The sequence below is a fragment of the Wyeomyia smithii genome, chromosome 3 (genome assembly GCF_029784165.1).
Source record: "Wyeomyia smithii strain HCP4-BCI-WySm-NY-G18 chromosome 3, ASM2978416v1, whole genome shotgun sequence".
NCBI lineage: Eukaryota > Metazoa > Arthropoda > Insecta > Diptera > Culicidae > Wyeomyia > Wyeomyia smithii.
In genome coordinates this window covers 123,741,997-123,766,952 of record NC_073696.1, presented here as the reverse complement: position 1 = coordinate 123,766,952, position 24,956 = coordinate 123,741,997, and the positions used below count along the sequence as shown (strand labels likewise).

General features: G+C 40.2%; 1 protein-coding gene across 2 annotated transcripts in view; it reads left to right on the top strand.

Moving 5' to 3' along the window:
• LOC129731331 (protein ABHD13) overlaps window positions 1-21,320 on the top strand; it is a 42,791-nt gene extending 21,471 nt beyond the window's left edge. For both annotated transcript variants that reach the window (XM_055691228.1, XM_055691227.1), the window contains one exon: window positions 20,907-21,320. In XM_055691228.1, coding sequence (XP_055547203.1) covers window positions 20,907-21,015 — 109 coding nt within the window. In that variant the 3' untranslated portion in view covers window positions 21,016-21,320. The remainder of the gene's footprint in view (window positions 1-20,906) is intronic.
• The last annotated feature ends 3,636 nt before the right edge of the window (window positions 21,321-24,956 follow it).

Below are 24,956 nucleotides of genomic sequence, written 5' to 3'. Positions count from 1 at the left end.
ATAGGCATCCTTTAAATCTACCACCGAGTAATATTTCGCCTTCCCTAATCGATGAAAGATCTCCCCCATATTTCGCATTGGATACGAGTCTTTCTTCGTCCAGGCATTAATCTTACGAGAGTCTAGACAGACTCGTAGTTTACCGTTCGATTTCCGAACCGGTACTAGAGCACTAGCCCACTCGCTTGAACATTCCTCGATCGCGTCCATCTGTTTATACCGTTCTATTTCCGCCTCCATTTCCGCTTGTATAGCCGGGGAACAACGATACCACGGTTGTCGTCTCGGCTTGGCTTCTTCGCTAAGGACAATTTCGTGCTGTATCAGTGATGTCCTACCCAAATGGTTCGCTGTCGTGCATGGGAATCGTCTTATCGTTTCCACTAATTCCTTTCGTTCGCTTCGCGTCAGATCGTGTTCTGTTTCCACCGTCTCTGGAGTAGTCTTAGATGGTTCAGGTAATTCCAGTGCTGGAATATCAAGAGTTGCATCCGGTTCACTGCTCTTTAGCGTTGGAAGTATTTCCACTGGCATCAATTTAAACTCGATCGTTTCTCCTTCCAATTCCGCGTCTGTAGTCATTGTCGTCACTCTTTCGAATCCCGCTACTCCTCGCATCATCGGTTCTATTCCAAAGGACTTCCAGAAGTTGTACCCCAGAATAAGTTCTTTGCATACCTGCGGTACGACTAGTGTTGGAATTACTCTGGTAACGCCCCGGAATACCATCGGTAGTTGAACGCATCCCAAGCACTCGTGGATCGTTTTGTCGGCAGTGACGATCTTGAGAGGGCTTCGCTGCATCCTCAAACCATTCTTCTCCGCAATATCTGCTACATTTGTTACGCAAACGCTTGCGCCAGAATCCAGAAGCGCATCAAATTCGGTGTCAAAAATCTTTACTTTAACCTGTGGGCAGGTTTCCGTGTGAATCTTCACCTCACACACCTTCATGAACGGGTCTTCGAATATATTAGAGTTGGGAACTTCGTCAGTCGAAGGAAATGCTGGTGTCCCCTACAATGCATCCCTTTCTTAGTTTCCCGATGGCTTGTTTCTCGCATATCGGTCACCTCTCTCGTGGTTTCCGCATGTCCAAGTGGTTTTGTCGGGTGTACCACAAAGGTAGCAAAACATTCGCTTTGGCTCCCTGCATAGTCGCCAAATATGCCCTGTATTCCGGCAATTCCAGCACATCGGTCCTTGCTGGTTGTCACTAGGTGTAAGTATCGCATTCGGTTGCTGACTCGTCCTCCTTGGTTCTTCAGCCGTTTTACCACGACGATCCCTCTCGTATCGCTTATCCAGTGCATTCACCTCTTCTTCTGAATACGAGTCCTCGCATTCTTCTGCAGCCTCTATGTTTAGTATCGCATTTTGCTGACGAATCGGTCCCTCGCGAAACTGTCGTAATGTCGGGTCATTGGCGTCGATTCTATAAGCAAAGTATTCCAGTTTCCGTATATCGTTCACCGTTCTACATGCCAATTTTGATCGGTAGTGGGGGCGCATGTTGTCCCAGATCACTTCAAAAATTCTTTGCTGATCTAACGGTGTGGTTAATAGTTTATTTAAACGCTCAATTTCGGTCTTGAACGTAAGGAATGTTTCGGTTCGGTTCTGCTTTCGCTCGTATATCTTCTGTCTATTGCCTTGGTCCTTGTTTGGGTTTCCAAACATATACCGGATTCTTGTCTCGAAATCCTCCCAATCTAAGAACTCGTCAGCGTAGCACAAATACCAATCGTACGCTTCTCCGCGTAGTATCGTGTGTACTCGTTGCAGAAGGGTCTCTTCGTGGATTCTATCCATCCTTGCCAGCCTTCTAATCTTGTGTAGAAAGTCCTCCAGTGATCGCTGGCGCGGATCTCCGTTAAATGTCAGATGCCATTTTTCCATTCTTCGGTCTGCGTTCTGGATTTCCCGTTCGATAATTTCGCGCTGTGGCGTACGCCTTGTTCGCACTTGGTTCGTGTCAAATCGATCTCCTTCATCCATTCTACCCCGACTGCCACAGTAGTTCTCACCATCGTCTCGACGATTCCGGTGTCCACCTCTGTTTGACCAATTATCCCTCTCGTGTCTATTTCCGTTACCGTTCAAATTTCTCTGTTCCTGGCTCCGCTCCGTATTTCTCCTTTCGTCTCGGCGTTCAAACCAAGAGTTTTTCCGGCTATGCCCGTTATTTGGCTTACTTCTGCTGTCGGAATACGAATCTTCGCTATCTGTTTCCTCGTCTGAATTCGTGGCCTGTCCTCTTCCATACCTGCTACTGTTCAATTTTTCAGTAGCCAGTCGGGCCGTCGTTCTTGCTTCAGCCAGTTGCTGGCTCCGCTCCGTATTTCTCCTTTCGTCTCGGCGTTCAAACCAAGAGTTTTTCCGGCTATGCCCGTTATTTGGCTTACTTCTGCTGTCGGAATACGAATCTTCGCTATCTGTTTCCTCGTCTGAATTCGTGGCCTGTCCTCTTCCATACCTGCTACTGTTCAATTTTTCAGTAGCCAGTCGGGCCGTCGTTCTTGCTTCAGCCAGTTGCCGTTCTAAGAATTCCAACTTTTGCTTGAGAGCCTGCATTTCAAAGCTTTGGTTCTGGGGTGACGTTTTTGGAATTGTACCGGTTCGTTTTTCTTGAGAAGATTTTGAATTTTTTTCTTCGTTTTCGCTAACTTCTTCCGCACTCTCCTGCTCCAACGCTGTCCTTTGATTTTCATCCACTTTCTTCGACAGACCGTCGTCTTTCTTCGCATTAAACCTATTCAACACAGCACGAATTTCACTTCCAAGCTCCCTACGCATCCTCTCTGACTCATGGTCGTTCGCGATACTACGCGCCACCCTAAGCGCATAGTGCTTCACACGCGATAGGCAGCGATCAGTGTCCTTTCCCGTTTCTAACCTTCTCCTCAAATCATCCACTATGCTTGACACCCGATCATATTCTTGGTCAATAGTGAACCGCGATGGATACTCTCGATTTTCTTTAATGTCCTCCGAAAACAATCTACGCAACAACCGGTTTTTCGATTCCGCGTCAGAATTAATTTCTTCAGCTCTGCCCCGAATCATCAATTCGTAATCGACCTCCTCATTTGTTAAATGATCCGCGCGCGGGAATTTTGTCGCCATTTTTAGGACAAATTATATGTATTTAATTTAACAAATTTGAACTAATAATATTAGAATACGCTACTAATAATTATAATTGAAGAATAATCGAAATCTAAATCATACACGAATCACACCCTCACTTCAATATTGCTTTAATTACCCCCAAAATTCACTATCAAAATCTTCAAAAAATTGCGGTCACAACTACACCAACTTATAGTTTTACTTTATTCATTAATTATCAAACCACAAGAACCTAGACTACGATAATACAAATATTCAGAATAAATAACGAAATTAAATTATGAAACAACATGTAAATATATTTTCCATCCAATTGCATATCCTCAACATCAAGCAAATTGCCTCTATTCATCAACAAAATCTGCAGTTATTTTACGTTGGGCGCCAATATGTAGCCGGCCCTGGTCGATCCCTAGCTTGCGGGCAGCTTAAGCGCCACTCCGAAACGGAGACTGCCCACCTAGATTAGTTTTGCCCGGTTGAGACTCCCCTAAAGGGTCGTTCCAAAGAATATACCAAAAAAAAAGGAATCAGGATCGGACCAGATGGCTACACAAAGTTCGGTCACCAAAAACGGGTCGACCCCCTTTATCCCCCAGCAGAAATCTTCAACACCATCTATTCTCTCAGAGAGTTTGCGGTGAGAAACCACCCGCACTATAATTTCTCATCACGGGTAATGCCGCTATTTACCACCAGAGATCGTACGCAATCTGGAAGAAAAGCTTTGCCGACCATTCGAATCTCGCCACGCGGAAGACGAAACTATCACAAACGGAAAACGAACCAAAATGACGTGAAACACTAGAACCGGACTTAAACCTTGCGGGAGCATTACATAAACAAAACTACAACACTATCTGCATGAAACAAACTCCATATATTATTATTGAAGAACAGGTTTGTATTTAAATCGAGCAAGCATGCTTTTATATTATAATTTCATTGTATGTGTGTAACTTATCGTCTAGACTAAGCTCCTATTGTGTGCGTTTTTTCTCTCTCTATCTCTAGTGCTCATTGACCCATGTGCTTTTCAAGTTTCGATCAGCTGCTCCAGAATGGATATTTGCAGTGACGTCCTGCGGTGCGAGCAAATGGCTAGCTACCCGGGATTTAGATTTGTTGAGTGGGACGATCAAAAATTCTGAAACGCGTGCACGCTATTTCGGCCTCCACTCAACTGCAAAAATCATGGGCGCGGCTTCGATACCGGCCAGTGCGACTAATAGTCGATTATTGGGAAATCACAATTAAATTGTGGGGTCCTTCATGGACGCGCCCACCGCTCTCGAGAGTAAATTGGAACGACTCACCAATAGATTGCTGTGTGCTGCTGCTGATGCTGATGTTGGTCGTTGGCGTGTTAAACTGCTGCTGCTGGCGATCACATTAGGCCAACGCGGTCGATCGGCACACGCCGATTTGGATGATGGAAATAATTCACTGCATAGTGCCGCTTTCCGGGATTCCTCGACTAGCCTCACCGGAGGACTTTTGTCTTTCCGATGCTGGTCACGGGGGCAGATGAAGTGCGATCTGCGAGTGTCCCGCGCGATGAAACGGCTGCCGGGAAAAATTTCGTCCTGGGGGAAAACGGTACGCGTTGCGTCTTTCGCTGTCCTGCTCTCGCTCGTTCGGCTGTGGGTGAGAGTGCGCAGCCCTGTGGCTGTACAAACGGGGTCATTAGCATATGGTCGGGGTCAATGGCTTTGAACTTTGAGCACATTTACCTTTCTACTTTGCACACAATTTCAAAACGCACTATTCGCACTGAATAAATCTCAATTAGACTTCACTTGGTAACGAGCCTATTGTACACTAAAGGACAAGGAATTAAGACAAGTAACTAATAAATCACGTCACTAAACTTACTTAACAAAAATTAATTAGAAAACGCGGACAACAGACTTTCAACGCGACACTTCCAAATTTCTTGACGATCTAGGACGAAATGAACGATCATTATTAGTCCTCAGATAAGGGAAGGTGATTTCGTACGAATTAACAGGAAGTACGTAATTTCCCGCAAATCTCGTCGTGAATATTCGGAAATCTACAATTCTGCTGGTTGTTTCATTTTGGCTGCCGTCATTGGGCCCTATCTGTCCCTCTCCAGCCATTTTTTGGCAATTCTATATGAGGACTACTTCGGGTTTTCTCAACCGCCTAATCTAGAGATGCACATTCTCGGAGAGACGCGTGCGCTAGGGTGTTGCGACAGATACGACAAACTACGGTTGTCTACATCTTGGCGCAACACAATTGTGTTGATCGATTATAAATTAATTCTAAACAAATTCTTGAAATACTATGACCGCTACAAGTGTACGAATGACAGCCCTGGTGACAACTAACTTGTTTTGTTTCACTTCGGACTGTATCGGTCATATTGAAAACGGGAAGCTGGTCGATGCTGTATACATAGACTTGAAAGCTGCATTTGGTAAAATTGACCATTGAATATTGCTCCACAAACTTGGATCCTGCACATCCCGATGATTTACAAACACTTCCGGCGTTCCTCAAGGGAGTAATCTTGGACCGCTTCATTTCGTTTTGTTTATGAATGATGTCGCAGCCCGTCTTGGAAGATAATTGTATGGTCATTGACAAATTTTCTGACTGCTAAAAGCTGCAAGAACTGTTGGATATTTTTAAGAATTGGTGTCAAAAAAACTTAATGACTGTTAGTGTCCAGAAATGTGCCGTAATTTGATTTCATCGTTACCTATTCCATGACATCTCTATCACCAGAAAAGCGCAAAACCTGAAGGCTAATAGAACAAGTACCGATAACAGCATGAAAGCAGCCAACTTGATAGAATTAAGTGGCAAAATACATCTCGAGTACTAATACGGCAATGCGCAAATCTGTTGCTATGACAACTGTTAACCAGTGCATGCGCAAATGTGTTGTGTCGGCGCAGTGCAACTAGATCGACAATAGCTTTTATCAGTGGCAGTTTTAATTGATTACAAATTGATGACAAAAAATAATTTATCACCTTTCAAAAAAGTTGTTTCTTTTGCTTGAATATTAAAATTGTTTTCGCATAGTTTCAACGTTATCTGGATATAAAATCTAACAAAACTAGAAAACGTTGTTAGATATACAATAACAAAAAACTGAAGTGATATTGGTTACACTGCAAGCGTTTTGTTTATCTTTTGATGGCACGTTTTGACCCGCTTCGAATAAATAAAGAAATCGTCCAATATTAATTTGATCAAGTATTTCCAAACATCTCCAAAACCAGAAAAATGAGCTTGTTTTCGAAATGCGGTTGTATTAATGATGAAAAACAACTTCAAACACAATATAATAACACAAGTTTTTAATTGCGCTTGTAGTACACTTATATGACTACTTTCGTTGTAATCTATTTTCTAACATGTTTTGTGTGTTACTTGGGTAAAGTCATGTTAAAGTAAATAAAATTTCAAATTAAGTAGAAATGAAGTAAAGTACATAATCATTCAGCGACGGTGAATTCACTGCTTTCTCAAGGTTCAGCTGTTAAGATCACAGCGAGAAATAATTTAACTAATTTAATTTTTTTTTGTTCTGTTTATTTTTTTTTAGTTTTTCAGAGATTTTCAATCTTACGTAAGATTTGCTTGAATCCCCCTCTCCTCCTTCGTAAGCATTCGTAAGAAATTTAGATACCCCCCCCCCCCCTCTCCCCCTAAACCCTTACGTAATTTGTGAATGAGCCCCAGGGTACTCGGGTACCCACAAAATGAAATGCTTCTTGCTTTTTCTTTTTTCGACCGATTTTCGATCTTGGCCTGTTAAAAGATTGGTTACTTTTAGAATTCGGGACCGACATGAACCTGTGAACACATCTGGTTCCTGTGAATCCGTATCTTCGGGAGCATGTTCTGGTTAGACAAATTAGTACAATTGTCAATAAAATTGAACAACACTGGTATCAAAGTGCATGAAATCACTCCAGGTACCGTATATTAAAAATAGACAAGTTTTCCAATCTTTTGACAGGTCAAGATAGAAAATCGGTCAGGAATTGATTCAATTAAAAATTAATTCATTTTGGTGGGTACCCGAATACCCTGCCGAGTACTTACGTGTGTTGAAATTGCCGAGTACATATGGTTAAACGTGAAATTGAACGATTTGTTCAAACAAAAGTATCTCAATTAATCGTGTTCCTCTGAGTTGAGAACCCTATCGAAAGCTTTAGTATAAAAGATTATTCTAGGTGTGATACCTTCAGGTTGAACAATTGTTTCAAGTTTTGTATTTTTTGACGGAAATATTTTTACTTTACATGATGTTGTCAAAAATGACTTGTATTTTGTATTACAAATGAAGCAACTACTTTCTGAACAACCATACATTTCAGAAATCATCAAAGGGCATACGAAAACCTTGTCCCAACTACATATTGTCAACCACGCAAATCTCTGTCATCCCTTTCAGATACATAATCTCCATACCTACCCCGAACGATGATGTTTTCTCGAGATTGTATTCAGTTGGCATACGCAAGGCCATCGTTTCAGTATCGTTGTGTACGTCTTATCGATATGCAAACGTGGCAGGAGTAGCAACAGCAGTATCATTATCCACCAGGGAATTTCCCTTTTCATTATAATTTCGGCGTGAAAGATATCGCAAAGGCTTTCGGTCGAGGTGACAGTTTGAACCATAATGTAGACACTTTTGACTAAGATCCCGAGTTTATATGGTACGCTCTGTGTGGACGTAGTTGTTGGTTATATTCATTATGACGTAGTTCCCAGAACATTTGGGTTGGCATAGTTTGGATTTTTTCATATATAGCTGTAAGGTTTGAACTTCTGTAGAAATTTCATAAAGTTACACATCTCCCCATCAAAAAAATAAAAACCCAATTGATTTATGTGTATAATAATCACAGTTTAGTTTTCAAAACTGAGGTTCAAATAATTTCATAAAAATTCTGCACTACTAGAATTTTAACCAATGGCAACACTGGTCTATGTTTCTTCACTCACCCGGACTGTGTCATTTGATGGTTTTTAGATATATTTGGATAATTTTGCGTATCAACGGGGGAAAGAGTTGACTTGCTACTGTCAAGTAGTTACAAAGTTGGGGCACGAAGCACACATGCATATTCACTTTTACCCTGGCCTATTAAGCGACAATGGAACCAGTACATAGTCGTTCACGTCTGGCGCTCTGATTCGAGGATTCCCTGGAGAAAGGTTTATTAGCTATAAGGGCTACGCTCTTGAAATGGGTTAAATGATAGCTAATGAAATTTTTATACATAATTAAAAGGTTCCTTTGCAGAATGAGGGATCTTCAAGCCAGCGTGTTGGCTGAGAGGGGGAGTTAAAGCGGAGCGTTGAATGATATAAGTATGAGCGTGCATGTCCGTTGTCTAGCGAAGGAATGGTTCATAAAAGAGGATGCTATAGACAGGCAGATGTGTGGTTTCGACCGTATGAAACAGCGTATACATGTTAGACTAAAGTTTTATGATTTTGCTTTATAATCTGATTAAAAATTCCATTCAAAAAGAGTTTCCTGGTGCTATCGTTAAACCTGTTCCATTGTTGTGCAAATATAATTCCTACTTGAAATCCGGTTTCTCATCATTACTAATCAAATGGTATAATGACAATCTGTTGAGCAGGAACTGTGTTATGCTTTTAATCCTGTTGATTAGATCCTATCTATGAACATACAATTTGAGGAAGTGATTTTTTTTCATCAAATCGACAGAAGTGAGTAAAAACTAACAGAAGAAAAGTAGAAACTAATAACATTATCGATTGCAATATAATCTTATTGTTGTTGGATGGTTGAATGAGGAATAAATTTAAGATATGCGTGGGTGTTTTTAGACTTCGCAGTCTTTCCAATGGAAATTTTTGTTGGTACGTTCGAATTTATTTTATTTAACAAAGCAAACCAAAGCATTGGTGCTGAATTCCGCTAACGAAACTTGACCTTCTGTTCATTATACACCGCCTTTGCAGCGTTCGGATTGGGTTGCATGAGATTAGGTTGATTGTTTGAAGGAAAGCATTCCTGCAAAATTGCTCTAAGCGTAAGTCGACGATGTCGAAACATCAACTGGATCTCGTTTAAACAAATTTATAGAAAGAGTTAAAGATTCTATGTTTTTTGTCGTCGATATGAGAGCAAATTCTTTGATTCTGCCAATTAGTTCACTTGCTTTCATTAGTTTTGCAGAAAAAAGGTTGCAGAGGTTATGTATGAAATACGGCCGCAATGTTAACGTAGAATTCCGACAGCTTGTCTTATGTCAGTGTATTTCTTGTAATAGGTTAGGGAACACACTGGATTGGAATTGATCAATTTGTCTGAAACGGTAAATTTCAGTAATGATTCTCTTTCAACTCTTTCTAACGCCAATATTACGATAGACTATTTTGTGACAATATGTATATGTCAGTAACTTATATACAACACTAATAACTCTGGAAACCATCCCGGTTCCGGAAATACTTATATTGGTAATATTTGATCATTTTGGACTGCTTTCCAGAAAACAGAAGTCACCATCTGGGATTTCAAGATCTGATCGGGAATCGAACCCGATATCACGGGGACCACATATACTTAATGTATGTACAATTGAAAATGTAGAGTCTTGTTTTGAACGCAGATTTTGACCAATCACCAAGACCAAATACCATTATAAAGGGGTATTCTCGAAACTGGGAAAATATTTAGAGGCTATAAATCGACCCCAGATACCATTTTAAAGCACAAGATCATGACTTTCGGTTTTCGCAAAACAGCTAAAATTGGATTGGTTATATAATTGGCTATTGAATTTTCTCTTTAGTCCGGTAGGCATCATAAAAAATTCAAATATGGATGTGTTGCCAAAATTGAAATGGCCTGTACATAAAGTATATCACAGTACAGTTCCCAATAGTTTTAAAATTTGAAATTACTATTATAATCATATTGCATCATTAGAATTTGATTATTCTTTTAAAAGTTGATATTGAAAAAAATCTTCAAAACTTGACTTTTGAATAAAAATTTGTCTTACATTTCTCTATCCTTTTTAACGAAACGAAAAGTTTTAGAGTAATGTTAAGTTTCAAAGAAAAAAAAAATTCTAGGAAAATTCAGCTTTTTCTGTGTTAATAAAATTTTAGTGGTAATTTTCTTAGTTTCTAATCTTAAATTCGAAATAACTTGAAACCAGATGCATGTTGGAAGTTATTATTATAAGTTTTTGGATCCAAACTTTTCAAAATCATCGAAATACTAATATTCTGAAAAATACAGAAATTATTTTTTTTTTTCAAAAGTTCACCTTCAATGAATAGTTTATCCATCATTCGTTCATCCAGGAGTTTTTTCCAAAAGTTTTATTATAACAAAACAATTAAAAAGTTCAACTCTCTTTCTGATGGCTTGATTAACGAAGTTTTTCCAATACACCCGGATGTTGGCTGCCGCTCTCCATTTCCTTGGACACCGTGTACTCCCCGCCACATCTTGCTCCACCTGGTCTACCCATCTTGCCCGCTGCGCCCCTGGTCGTCTTCTTCCTACCGAATTCGAGGTAAACACAACATGCCCTGCCCAGCGTATCAGTCCAGCTTTAACCACCTTTTGAATACTGGGTACGCTGCAGAGTAGCGCGAGCTCATGGTTCATTTTCCGCCTCCATATGCCGTTCACCTGCACACCGCCAAAGATCGTCCTCAGTATCCGTCATTCGAAAATTCCAAGCACTTACAGGTTCTCCTCGAATATTATCCCAGTTTCGGAATTCATTAACCATGTTCCATGCCCGTTGAGAACAACCGGTCTCATGAGCGTTTTGTAAAGGTTTTACTTCGTACGGGGGATTAGTCTGTTCGACCTGTTCGCTTGTGGAGTCCATAGTAATCCATAGTAGTCAATACGCCTCCAGATCTTACGGCTGGTATATTATTGACCATCACTCTATCGAAGCCCTCTGCGGGGTTCAAACGGACCCGACAATCCTCCTGAAATCCACACACAGCACTGTGTCCCATCCACCGTAGTCCTTATCAGTCCAATTTCGTACACGACCTTTCATAGCTCTTTTCGGTCGATAGTGTCATACGCGGCTTTGAAGTCGATGAATAGGTGGCGCGTGTGGTTCTGTTTTTAAGGCATTTTTGGAAGATCTACCGTATGGTAAAGGTTTAGTTCGTCGTAGATCGTCCTCCCTGTCCTGTATTCCGAATTCTTGCAATCAATCGGTGCAAACCGGTTGCCAGATTTTACTGGCTCATCTCTATTAGCTTCCCAGCCAATATATTGTTTTTCAGCTGCTTGATGGCATCCTCAACTTCGCCTATCGTTGAGGCTGGCACGTCCTCTACGTTTGTCGAACCTACGGGATCGCTTTCTCCGCCCCCATGGTCCTCTGCCTGGGCACCATTCAGGTGTTCGTAGAAATACTGCTTCCACCTTACGGTCACCTCACGATTGTCCGTCAGAATACTACCATCTTTATCCCGGCACATTTCGGCTCGTGGCACAAAGCCCCTGCGGTATGCGTAATAATGCATCCCGCTGATGCAGCTGTTCCATTTCTGCATAATCCTCCTCCTCTAGACGGCGCTTTTTTTCTCGGAAGATTCGGGTTCGCTGCATCTTCTTCTGTCCACTCCTCGACACGAGTGGCACGATTTTTAGAAGGTCTGTTCAGCTCTTTGGCTTCGCCGATGACATTGATAGTGTAGCACGAACCCACGAAAGATGACGGAGACGTACATCAGACTGAAGGCTGAAGCCGGACGAATTGGACTGGCCATAAACGCATCGAAGACCAAGTACATGAGAGGAAGAGGTTCCAGAGAAGACAGCGTAAACGCTCTTGGGGTTTTCGAACGAAAGGTGTTGCGTACCATCTGTGGTGGAGTGCAGATGGAAGATGGATCATGGCGGAGGCGGATGAACCACGAGTTGCATCAGCTGCTGGGAGAACCACTCATCTTTCAAACGGCGAAAATCGGGAGACTACGGTGGGCTGGGCATGTCGTTAGGATGTCGGACGACAACCCGGTGAAAATGGTTCTTGATAACAACCCGACTGGAACAAGGTGACGGGGCGCGCAGCGAGCAAGGTGGCTCGATCAAGTGGAAGACGACCTGCGGGGCCTCCGCAGACGACATGGCTGGCGAGCTGCAGCCATGGACCGAGTTGAATGGAGACGACTTCTTCGAACAGCAAGGGATACTTCGGCCTGGAGCTGACTGGTAAGGTAAGCATCTTCTTCTGTCTGTGTCTTTCTACGTTCTGACGAGTAGAACTGCGTATCTTAGCCGCCCGCGCAGCGTTCTCCTCATCCATCACCCTCCTACATTCGTCGTTGAACCACTCGTTTCGTTGGGTTCGTCCCACATGCCCAATGGTGGTCTCCGCTACGCTGTTGTCGGTGGTCTCCCAACAGTCCTCGAGAGAAGCTTCCTCTAGCTGCTCCTTTTCCGGCTGTTCAGCTTCGAGCAACTGCGCGTAGTTTTCGGCGAAGTAAGGCTGCTTCAGTTTCACGAAATCTAACCGTCAGTACCGAATGTTGTCAATAACGGAGAGTTTTAGGCGCATCTTAACCATCACGAAGTGGTTCGAGTCGACTTAGGCGCTCCTATAGGATCTGAAGTCGATGATGTTTGACAAGTGCCGACAATAAATCAGAATGTGGTCGATCTGTATTTCTGTCTGATTGGGTGACCTCCAGGTGTACTTGTGTAGGAGGTTGTGCTGGAAGCAGATACTACGTTCTTGAAGGCGGCAAAGTCTTAGGCCCGTTTCGATGGTCAGCTGGTGCGCGCTAAACCTCCCGAATCTCCGATGACGATCTTGATATCATGTTTTGGGCAGTGGTCGTACTTACGCTCCAACTGCGCGTAGAATTCATCCTTGTCGTCTTTGGTACTTCCGAAGTAAGGGTTGTGCACGTTTGGTATGTTGATGTTGGAGAACCGGCTCTTGATGGTAAACCTTCACATTCGAGGGTTGATTGGGCACCACCCAATCACCCGTTTCCGCATCTCGGCCTAAAAGGCTGTCCTTAGCTCCTGTGTGTTGCCGCAGCTCAGGTAGATGGCATGACCATCCCGGAACGCACGTGCCATTGAGCCCTTCCAACAGACCTCCTGCAGTGCTACGACGTCGAACTTGCGGGATTCAAATACTTCAGAGACAACTCGTGTACTCCGTTGGAAATTTAGGGGTCAGCAGTTCCACGTCCCGAGTTTCCAGTTGTTAGTCCGTTTTTTTCGCGTGGGTCTGTGCTACAGTCCGATTTTTTTTTATTCTCGTTTATTACTTGTGATTGTTTTACGTTGGTGGTTTGTAAAGCCTGCGCAGCAACCCCTCGTCACACCGAACACACGAAACACGAAAATTCTACCAAAAACTTAACGCATCCCACAGAGGCTTTGTTCCACGAGCCGAATTGTGTAGGGATAAGAATGGAGGAATTTTGCCGGATGATCGTGAGATGATCGAAAGGTGAAAGCAGCACTATGATGAACATCTGAACGGGGTGCAAGCAGGAGACCACAACAGGAGCGGAGGAGACGGGGTCGGTGCAACGATCGACGAAAATGTGCCACCCTCAATGATAAGTGATGTTAGAAATGCGATCCGGCAGCTCGAAAACAATAAATCTGCCGAAACGGACGTAATCTGCTACCGGAGCGCTACAAGAAGGGCGACAAACTAGACTGCGAAGCGACCAAGCGATCACAGTCCTAAATGCCGCCTACCAAGTGTTCTCCCAGGTCATCTTCCAACGCCTGCCACCATTAGCCAGCAGATTTGTAGTTACCAGGCTGGCTTCATGGAAGAACGGTCTACGATTAACCAAATCTTCACACTTCGGCAGATCCTACAAAAGTGCCGCGAGTTTAGAGGCCCCACACACCATATTTTCGTCGATTTAAAAGCCACATACGACACAACAAACCGACAAGAGCTGTAAAAAATCATTGACGCAAACGGCTTTTGGGGAAAGCTGACAAGACTGATTAAGGCTACGAAGGGGAATGTGTAGTGTTAATTCTTCGAGTCTCACGAGGCTTCGACAAGGTGATGGTCTTTCCTGCCTAACGTTTATCGTCGGGCTAGAGTGTTATGAGACTGACCCCACAATCGCACATACGGGGCACGATTTTCAACAGATCAGGTCAATTTTCCTGCTTTCCAGATGACGTGGATATTGTCGGCAGAATATTTTAGACGGTGTGCAGACCAGTCTCCACACCAAGTGTATTCTGTATAAAATGCTAATAAGATTGGTCGTTCTCTATGGGCGTGAGACGTGGACAATGCTCGAGGAGGATTTGCGAGCGCTCGGAGTTTTTGAACGTCGGCTGCCAAGAATCCTTATTGGCGGTGTGCAGGAGAACGGAGTTTGGAGGCGTAGGATGAACCATGAACTACCGGCGAACTGGTATTCATAAAGTGGCTAGAGCTGGAAGGTTACGCTGGGCTGGGCATATAGCTAGAATGCCGGATAGCTACCCTGCAAAATCGGTGTTTTCTTCAAATCCGGTAGGAACAAGAAGACAAGGGGCGAAAGGAACGAGATGGGTGGACCAGATGGAGCACGACCTGCAGAGCTCCGGTGGAACTACGTTATGCAGGCCATGGCTGTCAAGTCTGTTTAGGCGGCACCAAGGCGCTGATCAGCCGGTCCTAACATGGAGATCAGACGTTGTTATGAGCCTCATCATCTTGGTGAACAGACGCAAGGATTGGTAAAGCATTTTCTCTATCGCCGAGAGATGGTTTAGATGGCACCTTCTCACTTAGCTATTGAGTTGATTAGCTGTAACAGCTGTTATATATCAATTCAAAACGCTGCGTTTTCCGAGCTCGTTGTCATTTGGTTTTCAAATCACGAATTAAAACTGCTCGAAATCTGCTCGAAATCGCTTGAATGACAGTTCGGATTTGGCAGTTCGCCTATGTACCAACTGTCATTTAAGCCATTTAGAGCGATTTTTTTGACGTTGGACTAACGTCTATATCGAAGTAGGGTGCTTGAATTTGAAAATCTAGTAATTTAACCAGGGAAGAGTGGTTAGGTTTTGAGCGTTTATATATTACTCATTTCTTTTCAGAACATCGAGGTTTTGGTATCAGCTGATCAGAAATTCTTTTACAGTTAAATTTATGTAATAAAACCAACCGCGGTGCTCCCAAAGACCGTTACTATGAAAAAATGCACCAAAGAATCTGTGTTCTGTGATAATCACAGAAAAAATTATAGACAAAAAACTGATTTTAAGGAGGGGTGTTCCACAAAAAAACTCTATTTTGTCATGTTTAACGTACAGATAGGACATCGCAGTATTCAGCAATTGTTTTTCTTTTAAAATTTTCCACAACTTTAGGTGGATTGATCAAAAAACTAAAAACTCCAAAAGTAAGGCCTTGTTCTATGAACAATTTTGCTGAAGATATTGAGTACATAAAATCAATTTTTCATAGTCAAATCTAGAACGATCAAGATTTTTCGAATTTAGACCACTGTGCATTGTGGGATTTTCAAATAAATCTTTCCACCAATTGTAAATGTCTCGAAATATAATACTTAAAATGTGTAGAAACTATTTTGGAAGTTGTTTCATAAAATTGTGGCTGAAAAACGTGCTTTACATTGAGTATTTCGTCGTTTTTATATCACTTTTTTGTACTTTACGACCTTCAAAAGGGCGTTACTCAAAAATATACCGTACGATGATCGAATACGAATACGAATACGAATCGAATGGTGTACTCAGATTCTTTGGTGCATTTTTTTTTTATAATAACGGTCTGTGGGAGCACCGTGCAACCTATTGTATGAGATACACCATTGAAGAATTGGTAAATAACATCGATACAACTGACCTGACTTTGTAAACGATTTGTTGTTGTTTTACTCGAGGTCGCTTTCTGTTCCTGATGCTTTTTTCCTTTCCTTGCCATACCTTATTCTTCTATGCTCCACTCAGGGGGTAGCTGCGTACACACTTATTTCCGTCTTAATTGTTCGGTAATTTTTATTACGGTCGCGTTCAGTAAACTTAAAATTTTCCTGATCATTCTGTAATTTCCTGAAAAATTACTGATGTCGGTTAATTTGCCGAAATACTGTTCAATATAATTCACTTGACGAAATCAGCAAAAAAATATTGCCGACGCCTTCAGTAAACTAAAATATTTTGTGCAAAATTTTATAGTTCAGCAAATATTTAACGATCTATCTGCACTTAACCAGATGTTGCTGGAAAACCTCCAATTGTTTTACTGAACTTTTGTTTTATTTTTACTTACTGTTCGGTATTTTTTCTGCATCTGTCAAAACAATCGCACATCAGAAGTCCCCCATTTTAAGATTTTCAGCAAAATTTTGTGGTTGCGTTATTTAAAGTGTTCTACGAGCAATTTGGACAAAAAAAAACAAAAAACGGTATCTTGCTTTCAAATTTACCACCACAATGGATTAATTTACTCGAAGCCTTCAATAAAAAGTCCATATTCACCATGATATAAAACGTTTCTAGTGTTAGTCGATTGTGCATGAAACATCTGTATAATGGTCTAAACAATCCGAAATACCTGTATAAAATTAATCATCGGTTGCAATAGCAGCTATAGGAATAGTTATATTAATATTTATCTATATTATTATAACCGGGAAAAAGTTTAAGTTGCATTTTGCGGAACGCTTGTAAATTTGTGACGAATCATCAGCTTTGTAAATGCCGACTCATGCAGCAACTTTTGATGAACGCTTTGTAAATTTTTGCTGAGCTATCTTCTTTATTTGACGTTTCAGCACCAATGAAAAAATACCTCGTCAAGCAAATGAATTACCGAACAGATTACTGATGGCTCAGCTGTTGAAAACTCAGTAAAAAGTTTGCTGAGTTCGGTAAAAAAAATAAGTGTGTAACGCAAGGTTACAGACTCCGCTTTGTCAAGCGAATGGTCGTGGGTTCGAATCTTAGTAGAATCAGGCCATTCGATGTCAAAACTGGACTTTTGAAGTATGGGTTCATTCTCAGGCTCCCCACCACTTACCCTTCCTTTACGCTGAAATCTAATAACACCTTTGCGTGACTTTCTCTTAACAATACATAAGTGCCTCTTAATAATAAAACTGGCAAAAAGGACGCACTACGACACTTCTCCAGGGAATTATAATTGGTGATATTTGGCAAGAGGAACGAGCATCGGTATAGTAGAACAGTAAGCGGGTAAAAGGAAGAGTATCACATTACACACAAGCACTGATAAACAATAATAATAAGCATGCCACTTCTCAATAGCGGTGTTGCTAATAATAAAAGTGCGGGATACAACAGACACCCGGGCATATCTCACAATAGATCTACGATTCTGGTCGCAGTGAGGGAAGAGTCCATACAGAAAAAAAATGCTCCACTTGATACAAAAGGTACCATTCGAAAATTTCACCCCATCATTTTCCTTCCAAAACTGTACCGGTATCATACGCACGCCATTGAATTGAATTTCTCTTTCGTTCATTGACCGGCAAAGTGAATGGTTCTTTCTGGAGCAGCAGAAAGCGGGGGATGGCAAATATTAGTTGCTTATAAAAGCGCACACCATCGAATTAAATTTCTCATTTGTTCGTATACGTATATACGTGTATGGAGAGCTATAGCACGTGTTTATCGAAGATCAATTTGTAAAATTTGGCTCAAAAAACTTTTTTAGTGTACATAATTATTTTTTCTAGAGCCACATTTTTATTGCCTGCAGCTTTGCCGAAGACATTATTTTAATCAAGCAAACTGGTTTTTTGATATAGAATATTTTATTCATCAGTCACATTTTTGGATAGATCTGTTTCGAAACAGCAGTCGTGAATCAACATATGCAACTGATATCATAAATTACATCTTCATCAAAAAGAGACAACTGTGCGAAGTTTCAGTTCAATTTGCGAAATAGCGTGAACTGCCTCACCTTTTGATTGAGAGTTAGAAACTTTTGAGTAACTTTCATACCATGTTTGATAATCTTTTGCAGTTAGCTTATACAACCAACCATTACGTGACTTCTTTGTTTTTTTATTACCTACGCCCGCTTGCTAGACGACTCACAGAAAAAAAACTCTTTTAAATAAAAGATTAGAGCTAATTCTCAGTTTGAACTAAAGGGGCAACTTGATGAGATTTAGCATTTCAATGTTTGATGATAGTATTGACACTATATTTTCCATATTTTGTTGATTCCGAAAGATCCATTCACAACTCGTCTGTAACTATTTATTCAGTGTCCAGTTCGTGTTAAGCTTTATATAACCATCTGATATTCACGCATATCTTTTATAACGCTAAAAACTTTCGTTTTTTGCCTATGTTCTGTTTCTAAAGGGTGGTCGTAGAACCACTGTACTACAATTAGGTGAATTCTCAGACTCGTAAGCTAGATAGGATATAGAAACTGTACGTCCAATTAGGAAAATTTAGCTAAATCATATTTTAAAAGAAACATTCATTCGTATGATGCAAAGGAAGAGACTAATAAGATGTTTTCTACTTCCAATGTTATTAAACAGCAGCTTCCGGCTTCCAAAGTGCATGTCCTTGTCGTGGAAACTGGTATTTGTTGCCTCAGCTCATTATTCAGATTGCAGCTTAACTCAGAAAACATTGGTTCCCAAATATTTATATTCGGACCAATCAGCTACCAAGAGAACGTAATTGGGATTTGTTTGTCTTTCGTAGAATGTTTACTCTAGGTCCCTGAAACAAAATAATGAACCAACGATTAGAAAGGTTTCCTGTCACCGTTGGAAAATGGTTCAGTGAGTTGGAAATATGTATGTGTCTCTTGCTGCGGAGTTATTGCTCGACAGTGACTAGGCTGTTTTGCAGTCCCCCGGCTTCACTGGAAGCAGGCGAATTACGTTGAAGGAATGTGACATTTGTGAATTTAATAAATAATAACATTTCCCAGTCCTCGCTGTTGAATTACGCTGTTTATATCATCTCCCTTTGAATGCAGAAGGAAGGAGCCGTATTTTACTGTTTGAAAGCGATGCGGCGATGGCAGGTGAATCTTTCCGGAGGAGTAGCAGCGCTTTATGGCAGGTTTCTGCAAACATAGCGTGACGAATTAAACAAAGTCGAGACCGAGCTTACGGTTAAGCTTGTCACACTAGGGGCATCCGAAATTCGTCGGTTGGCGTGAAGGGTGGTTTCAATTTCACTCAACTGAACGTTTCAAAAGTCTCTCTACACAGGTCTCTAACACAGGCACGAGCGGGGTTTGGTATGAAAGCGCGCGCGAGCTTTCGAAAAGTGCTCCGACCCGGAGATACCATTCGGGAAGATGGGATGACATTATGTGGCTTTCTATTCGATGGTGGAAAAAATGGCGAAAGTGTGATACGATGTAATTTACAAAGACCCGCTAAATTTTAGACTATCGGACGCTGTTCAATGATTACATTATAAGAATGACTAGCACTTGAATGTAACTTAATCGCATTAGAAAATACTTTTCAATGCGTGTCACATTCACTGCTGACTGATGACAGTCCCGGTAGTCATAAATACTTGAATGTGATGTCGAAACCGTGCCCTTCCTATTATATATTCATGAACATGAGAGATCCGCCGGTTTTGGATACCGGTAGATGTTTCGTGAAGCCATTCCAAGAAATACTGTTGTGTTTACCCTTTTCGCAAGGGGTGCCGAGTGCCTGATTGGGATGACGGGTGGCGGTTAGCCGAGCGCAAACTACCGTGTCATTATGATTAGACGTGTGAGATGTGGGAAGGCGTTTTATTGGCGTACATGATTTTACATATTTGTGTGGCTGCCGCCGTCTAATGGAAAAGCAATATGGCGTCTCGTGGTTATAAATTTCCACGATATATGATTGCAAAATATTTGGCGAGCTGCAAAGTCGAATTAAGGTACATACACTCGGAGTTTAGGAGAAGTGGAAGAAGGAAAATTTCATATTGGCGTATGAACAACCTTTTTTTATGCAACGCTTACTGTTTATTCCAACAATAATTTTAGTTCCCTACCACTTCTTATTTCTAGTTTTATGGGGTAGTCGTAATAATCTTGTTCTTGTTTAAAAAAAAAACATTTCAACAGGTAGCAGCAACCGTAACGAAATACGATATGTTTTTAAAGCATTTGTTTATATTTGTTAAGCTTGGGACATTTTTCTATCCAATTCAACTTATTACCTGATCAATTACACGCAAAGTTATTTGTAAACTTCAACATACTAATCATGCAATTATGCAATTGAGGTGTCCTTTCTTAATATTTTTTAATCGTCGCCAAAATATCGAGTGTTGGTGAATCTTTCGAACTTTCGACAGTAAATTATGGCAGAGACATGGTAGTACCACAATGATTTATATTGAAAAATTAACTTTTCAAAATAAAGCGACCAAAAAACCGTCAAGCGCCTATGCCACCATTTAATACATCTTTAGCGCGAGATGATTAATTGGTAGAAATAATTATTTCCCCTGCTTTGAGATTCAGTCTTGCCGGCCGTCTTGATGAAATAATGAGGTGGTTTCTAGTTTTCACCCTTTTGTGCGGAAACCAGGAACACATTTGCTTCCGTACTCGTTTTATAGGCACATCTTGTAAATCATCTCTCCTTCTTGCTCTGTGTAGTCTTCGCGACCACGTTAATGGCAGGATCTTACCCTTCATTTAAATATGAATTACACCGCTTGATAATTTCACCTATTATTAAAATCCTTTTCTTCTTTTTCTATATCGTTCTAGTTACTACCAGGGCATAGCGCAATTCCTGACGGAGTGTAAAGAAATCAAGGGACCGTTGCAGACTCCACCTGTTAGTCACAATATATGGCCTCAGATCGAGGAGGTGTAGAAAATTACGATTTGAAAGTTGGCTGTGTAAAATTTGCATCATATTTAATCTTAATTAATGAACGCTAGCGAATAATTACACCGAGTGATCGAGTGAGTGAACAGAAAGAATTATTACCTGGCTAGAAATCTAAGGACATTTACTAAAACCCATTGATAAAAAAACAACAACAAAGCGCAGGTTAAACAATGAAGCAAAATAAAACACCCCGGCAACAGCAACAATAAGCAGTTACACAATTTTAAACATTAGCATAATAATGACATTAAGATAATAAATTAGCGAAAAAATATTTACGCTCTCAATCATTCTTTCAATTATCTAAGCTATAATTCCAGTTTTGGTACGCACCAGCAGAACCCGGTAAAAAGCGCACTTTCTGAGAAAAGGTATGAACAAAAGTGATGGACAATCTTCGCATAAACAAGCAAACAGGAAAATTACATGAATTTTTCACGATTTTCTCGAACCTTTCACGGGCGGAAGGTACACTATGAGTGGGTCTAACGCAGGCAATCACAATGCGCCGGTAAGTCGGCGTTGAACAAGGTAAAAAGTATCAATATGGAAGAAACAATATGGAAAACATCAATCTGATTAATAATTGATAAAGCGTAGGTAGCTGTGCTGAAATATTTGTACTGTTTTAACGTTCGGCAAAAAATGGAACAAATATCTTTGGCGTACCGTTAAATAGGGCGACTTGGGGCATTTGGTGTAACTAGAAAATTTTTTTGTGTAACTCTAGAAAAAAAAATTCTTGCATATTCGCGCCAGTGCTGCAAATAATCCCACGTAGCAAGTGACCCCCGTTTGACGGTACGGCTAAACGTTTCGGCAGCACAATGGTCTCCTTTTGATTAAAGACGTACATTATTTAAATAATCAAAATGCTCGACTTCGGTATTTCTCGTTATGTTTAGAAGTTTTCTAAAATGGGTTCCGATATTCAATGTCAACCCGCATTCATCGTTTTTATTATTAATGATCATATTTTTAAGTAGGCGAAAAGCATAGCATGAAATGCTAGTCTTCTTGGTGAGAATATTTTTTCAACGATATGAATGTTGAACAAATGAACAGCACCACTTTTTCTGCATCTAAACCGGTTAGTTCTAAAGATAGTGGTAAACTTTTTTCTACAAAGTTTGCTTCAAATTAATGGGACAGCAAAATTGTTTTTTTTTTGTAATGTTTATGAAGATAAAAAAGTTAGATACTTGATTTCATCGAAAATTTGGCACGGTGCTCCCACAGACCGTTATTATAAAAAAATGCACCAAAGAATCTGAGTACACCATTCGATTCGTTATGACGTCCAGAATCTCTGGTCAAAATTTCAAAGTCCTCGCACGGTACATTTTTGAATAATGTCCTTTTGAAAGTCGTAAAGTACAAAAGAAGTGATATAAAAACAACAAAATACTTAGTGTAAAGCACGTTTTTCAACCACCATTTTATGAAATAACTGTCAAAATAGTTTCTACACATTCCAAGTGTTATATTTCATGACATTTACAATTGGTGGAAAAATTCATTCGAAAATTCCACAGTGCACAGTGGTATAAACACGAAAAATCGTTGTCGTTTTAGATTTGACTGGGAAAACTTATTTTATGTACTCAATGTCTTCAGCAAATTGTTTCATAGAGCAAGGCCGTGTTCGGTTTAGATGAAGAAAAAAAGGCCGTGTTCGGTTTTTCGATCGGGATTTAGATAATTTTTTTATAACTTTAGGATATTTTTCAGATTGCTTTCTTCAGCAAAGTTGTGAAAAAAAAAAATAAAAACAATTGCTGAATGCTGCGATGTCCTATTTTATTTTTTTTAATAGGGGGGGGGGGATGTTTTGTGATGAATTAATTGTTTACTATTATTTATTCAGAATTTATTGTGTGTTCTGCCACAAGCGGTGACATATCAACACTATTCCATATATTTTAAGCTTTATTTCATTAAAAGATTGTAGATGCTTCCGCAGTTAAGTCAATATAATTGTAGGAAAAATGTAAACCTACTTGTCAAGAAAAAAAGGAATTTAAAATTAAACCTTAATCTAATCTCACACCTATCTTACTGACTATCAAGTGAGCTTATCGCTGTAAATGAGGATTGCAACGATTTTTGTCGGAACTTATTGATAATTTGGTTTGACATTTTTTCCAATGTTTCCACATTAGTAAGCCTGTGTAGTTCATTCGTGCTAAACCAGCGAGGATGCTTCAATATCATTTTCAGAAGTTTGTTCTGAATCCTTTGAAGCATCTTCTTTCTGGTTGTACAGCAACTTTTCCAGATGGGGACTGCATATAACATTGCTGGTCTGAATATTTGTTTGTAAATTAACAGTTTATTCTTAAGATAAAGTCTAGAATTTCTGTTGATAAGAGGATACAAACATTTTATATATTTATTGCACTTTGTTTGGATATTATCAATGTGCTCCTTGAAGGTAAGATTTTTATCATAAATTAGCCCTAAATATTTAACTTGGTCAGACCAATTTAAGGTTGCATCGTTCAATTTAACAACATGATTATTAGTGGGTTTGAGAAAAGAAACTCTTGGTTTATGGGGAAAAATAATTAATTGTGTTTTTGATGCATTAGGAGAAATCTTCCATTTCTGCAAATATGAAGAAAATATATCTAAACCTTTCTGCAGCCTACTGCATACTGTGCTGGATCGGAACCCGTACAGTATCGAAATCCGTACACCTTGAAGTTTTTCTTCAGTTTTAAGCATTATAAAAATGAAAATTTATATGATAGTTACATGTAGATGTCCATTGAGCTGTTCTGTTAAATTAAACTATACGCCAGTAGGCCATGAAATAAAAATATTGAAAATGAAAAATCAATCATGTATCGGTTTCAGTTGTCATTGCGTTGTATCGTTAGAGAATTTACTAAGGAAACGTTCTTCATATATAAACGTTTTTCAAGTGGGATATAAGTGTTTTACTCTGTGAATCTTTTTGAAATTGATGGAAAAAGTAAGTCTTTGTCATTTTCGAGCTGTTTATTGACTGGTAAAAAGTGTAAATTGTATTTATTCTACAAAAACTGTGCCGTACGGATTTTGATCCTTGTTAATTGCTTGAATCGAAATCCGTACAGCGTGTGTATCATGCATATATTGTTGAACTTTCTTCTTGTTTTCAGCATATAGGGGTACCTGGGGTAATAAGCACCGTTGAGGCAAGATGCACCCCCTCCGATTTACAATGGATAAACATTTTATCAACAAAATAATTATTTGAATACAGTAAGGTCGCTTTTTACGCGGTTTTTACGCGGGTTGCTTTTCTCCATTACTCAAAAACGGTACAAGATATCGACCTCATTCCAATCACGTTTTCCGTTTTAGGCCACGAGTGATCATATATCAGTTTTCAAAAAAAAATCACAATTTCTGGTGTAAATACGCAAAATTTGAAATATTGCATTTTGGTCTCTAGATTGACCACTATCATATTCAAACGAGATTTGAACGTTTTAGGACGGTTTTCTTTGTTATATTTGCAACTCATGAAAGTCGTTTTTTACGCGGGCCCATACAAATTTGGAACGTATCCCCCGCGTAAAAAGCGACCTTAGTGTATATGTTTTCTACAGTCACCCTGTCAATTTGGCAGCACTTCAATGAAAATGTAAATAAATACAAAAAAAGTTTTAGTTGCATACGGGCTAACTTTTTCATCAGCTGAATTAAGTGTTTTTGATCTGAGAGATGGCCGACATCGCCGACGAAGATAAATTAAAATTAAACAGAGTGAATACTCTGTTGAACAGTCTTTTTGAAGATCAACTATTGCGCCAAAAATGCTGCAGTTAGTTCGTCGATCAGGCAATCGTAGCATTGAATTGTTTCAAACAGCACGCTGTGGCACTTTAAATTCATTTGCGGCGGTCTAAAGGGTGTCCCACATCAAATTGCAT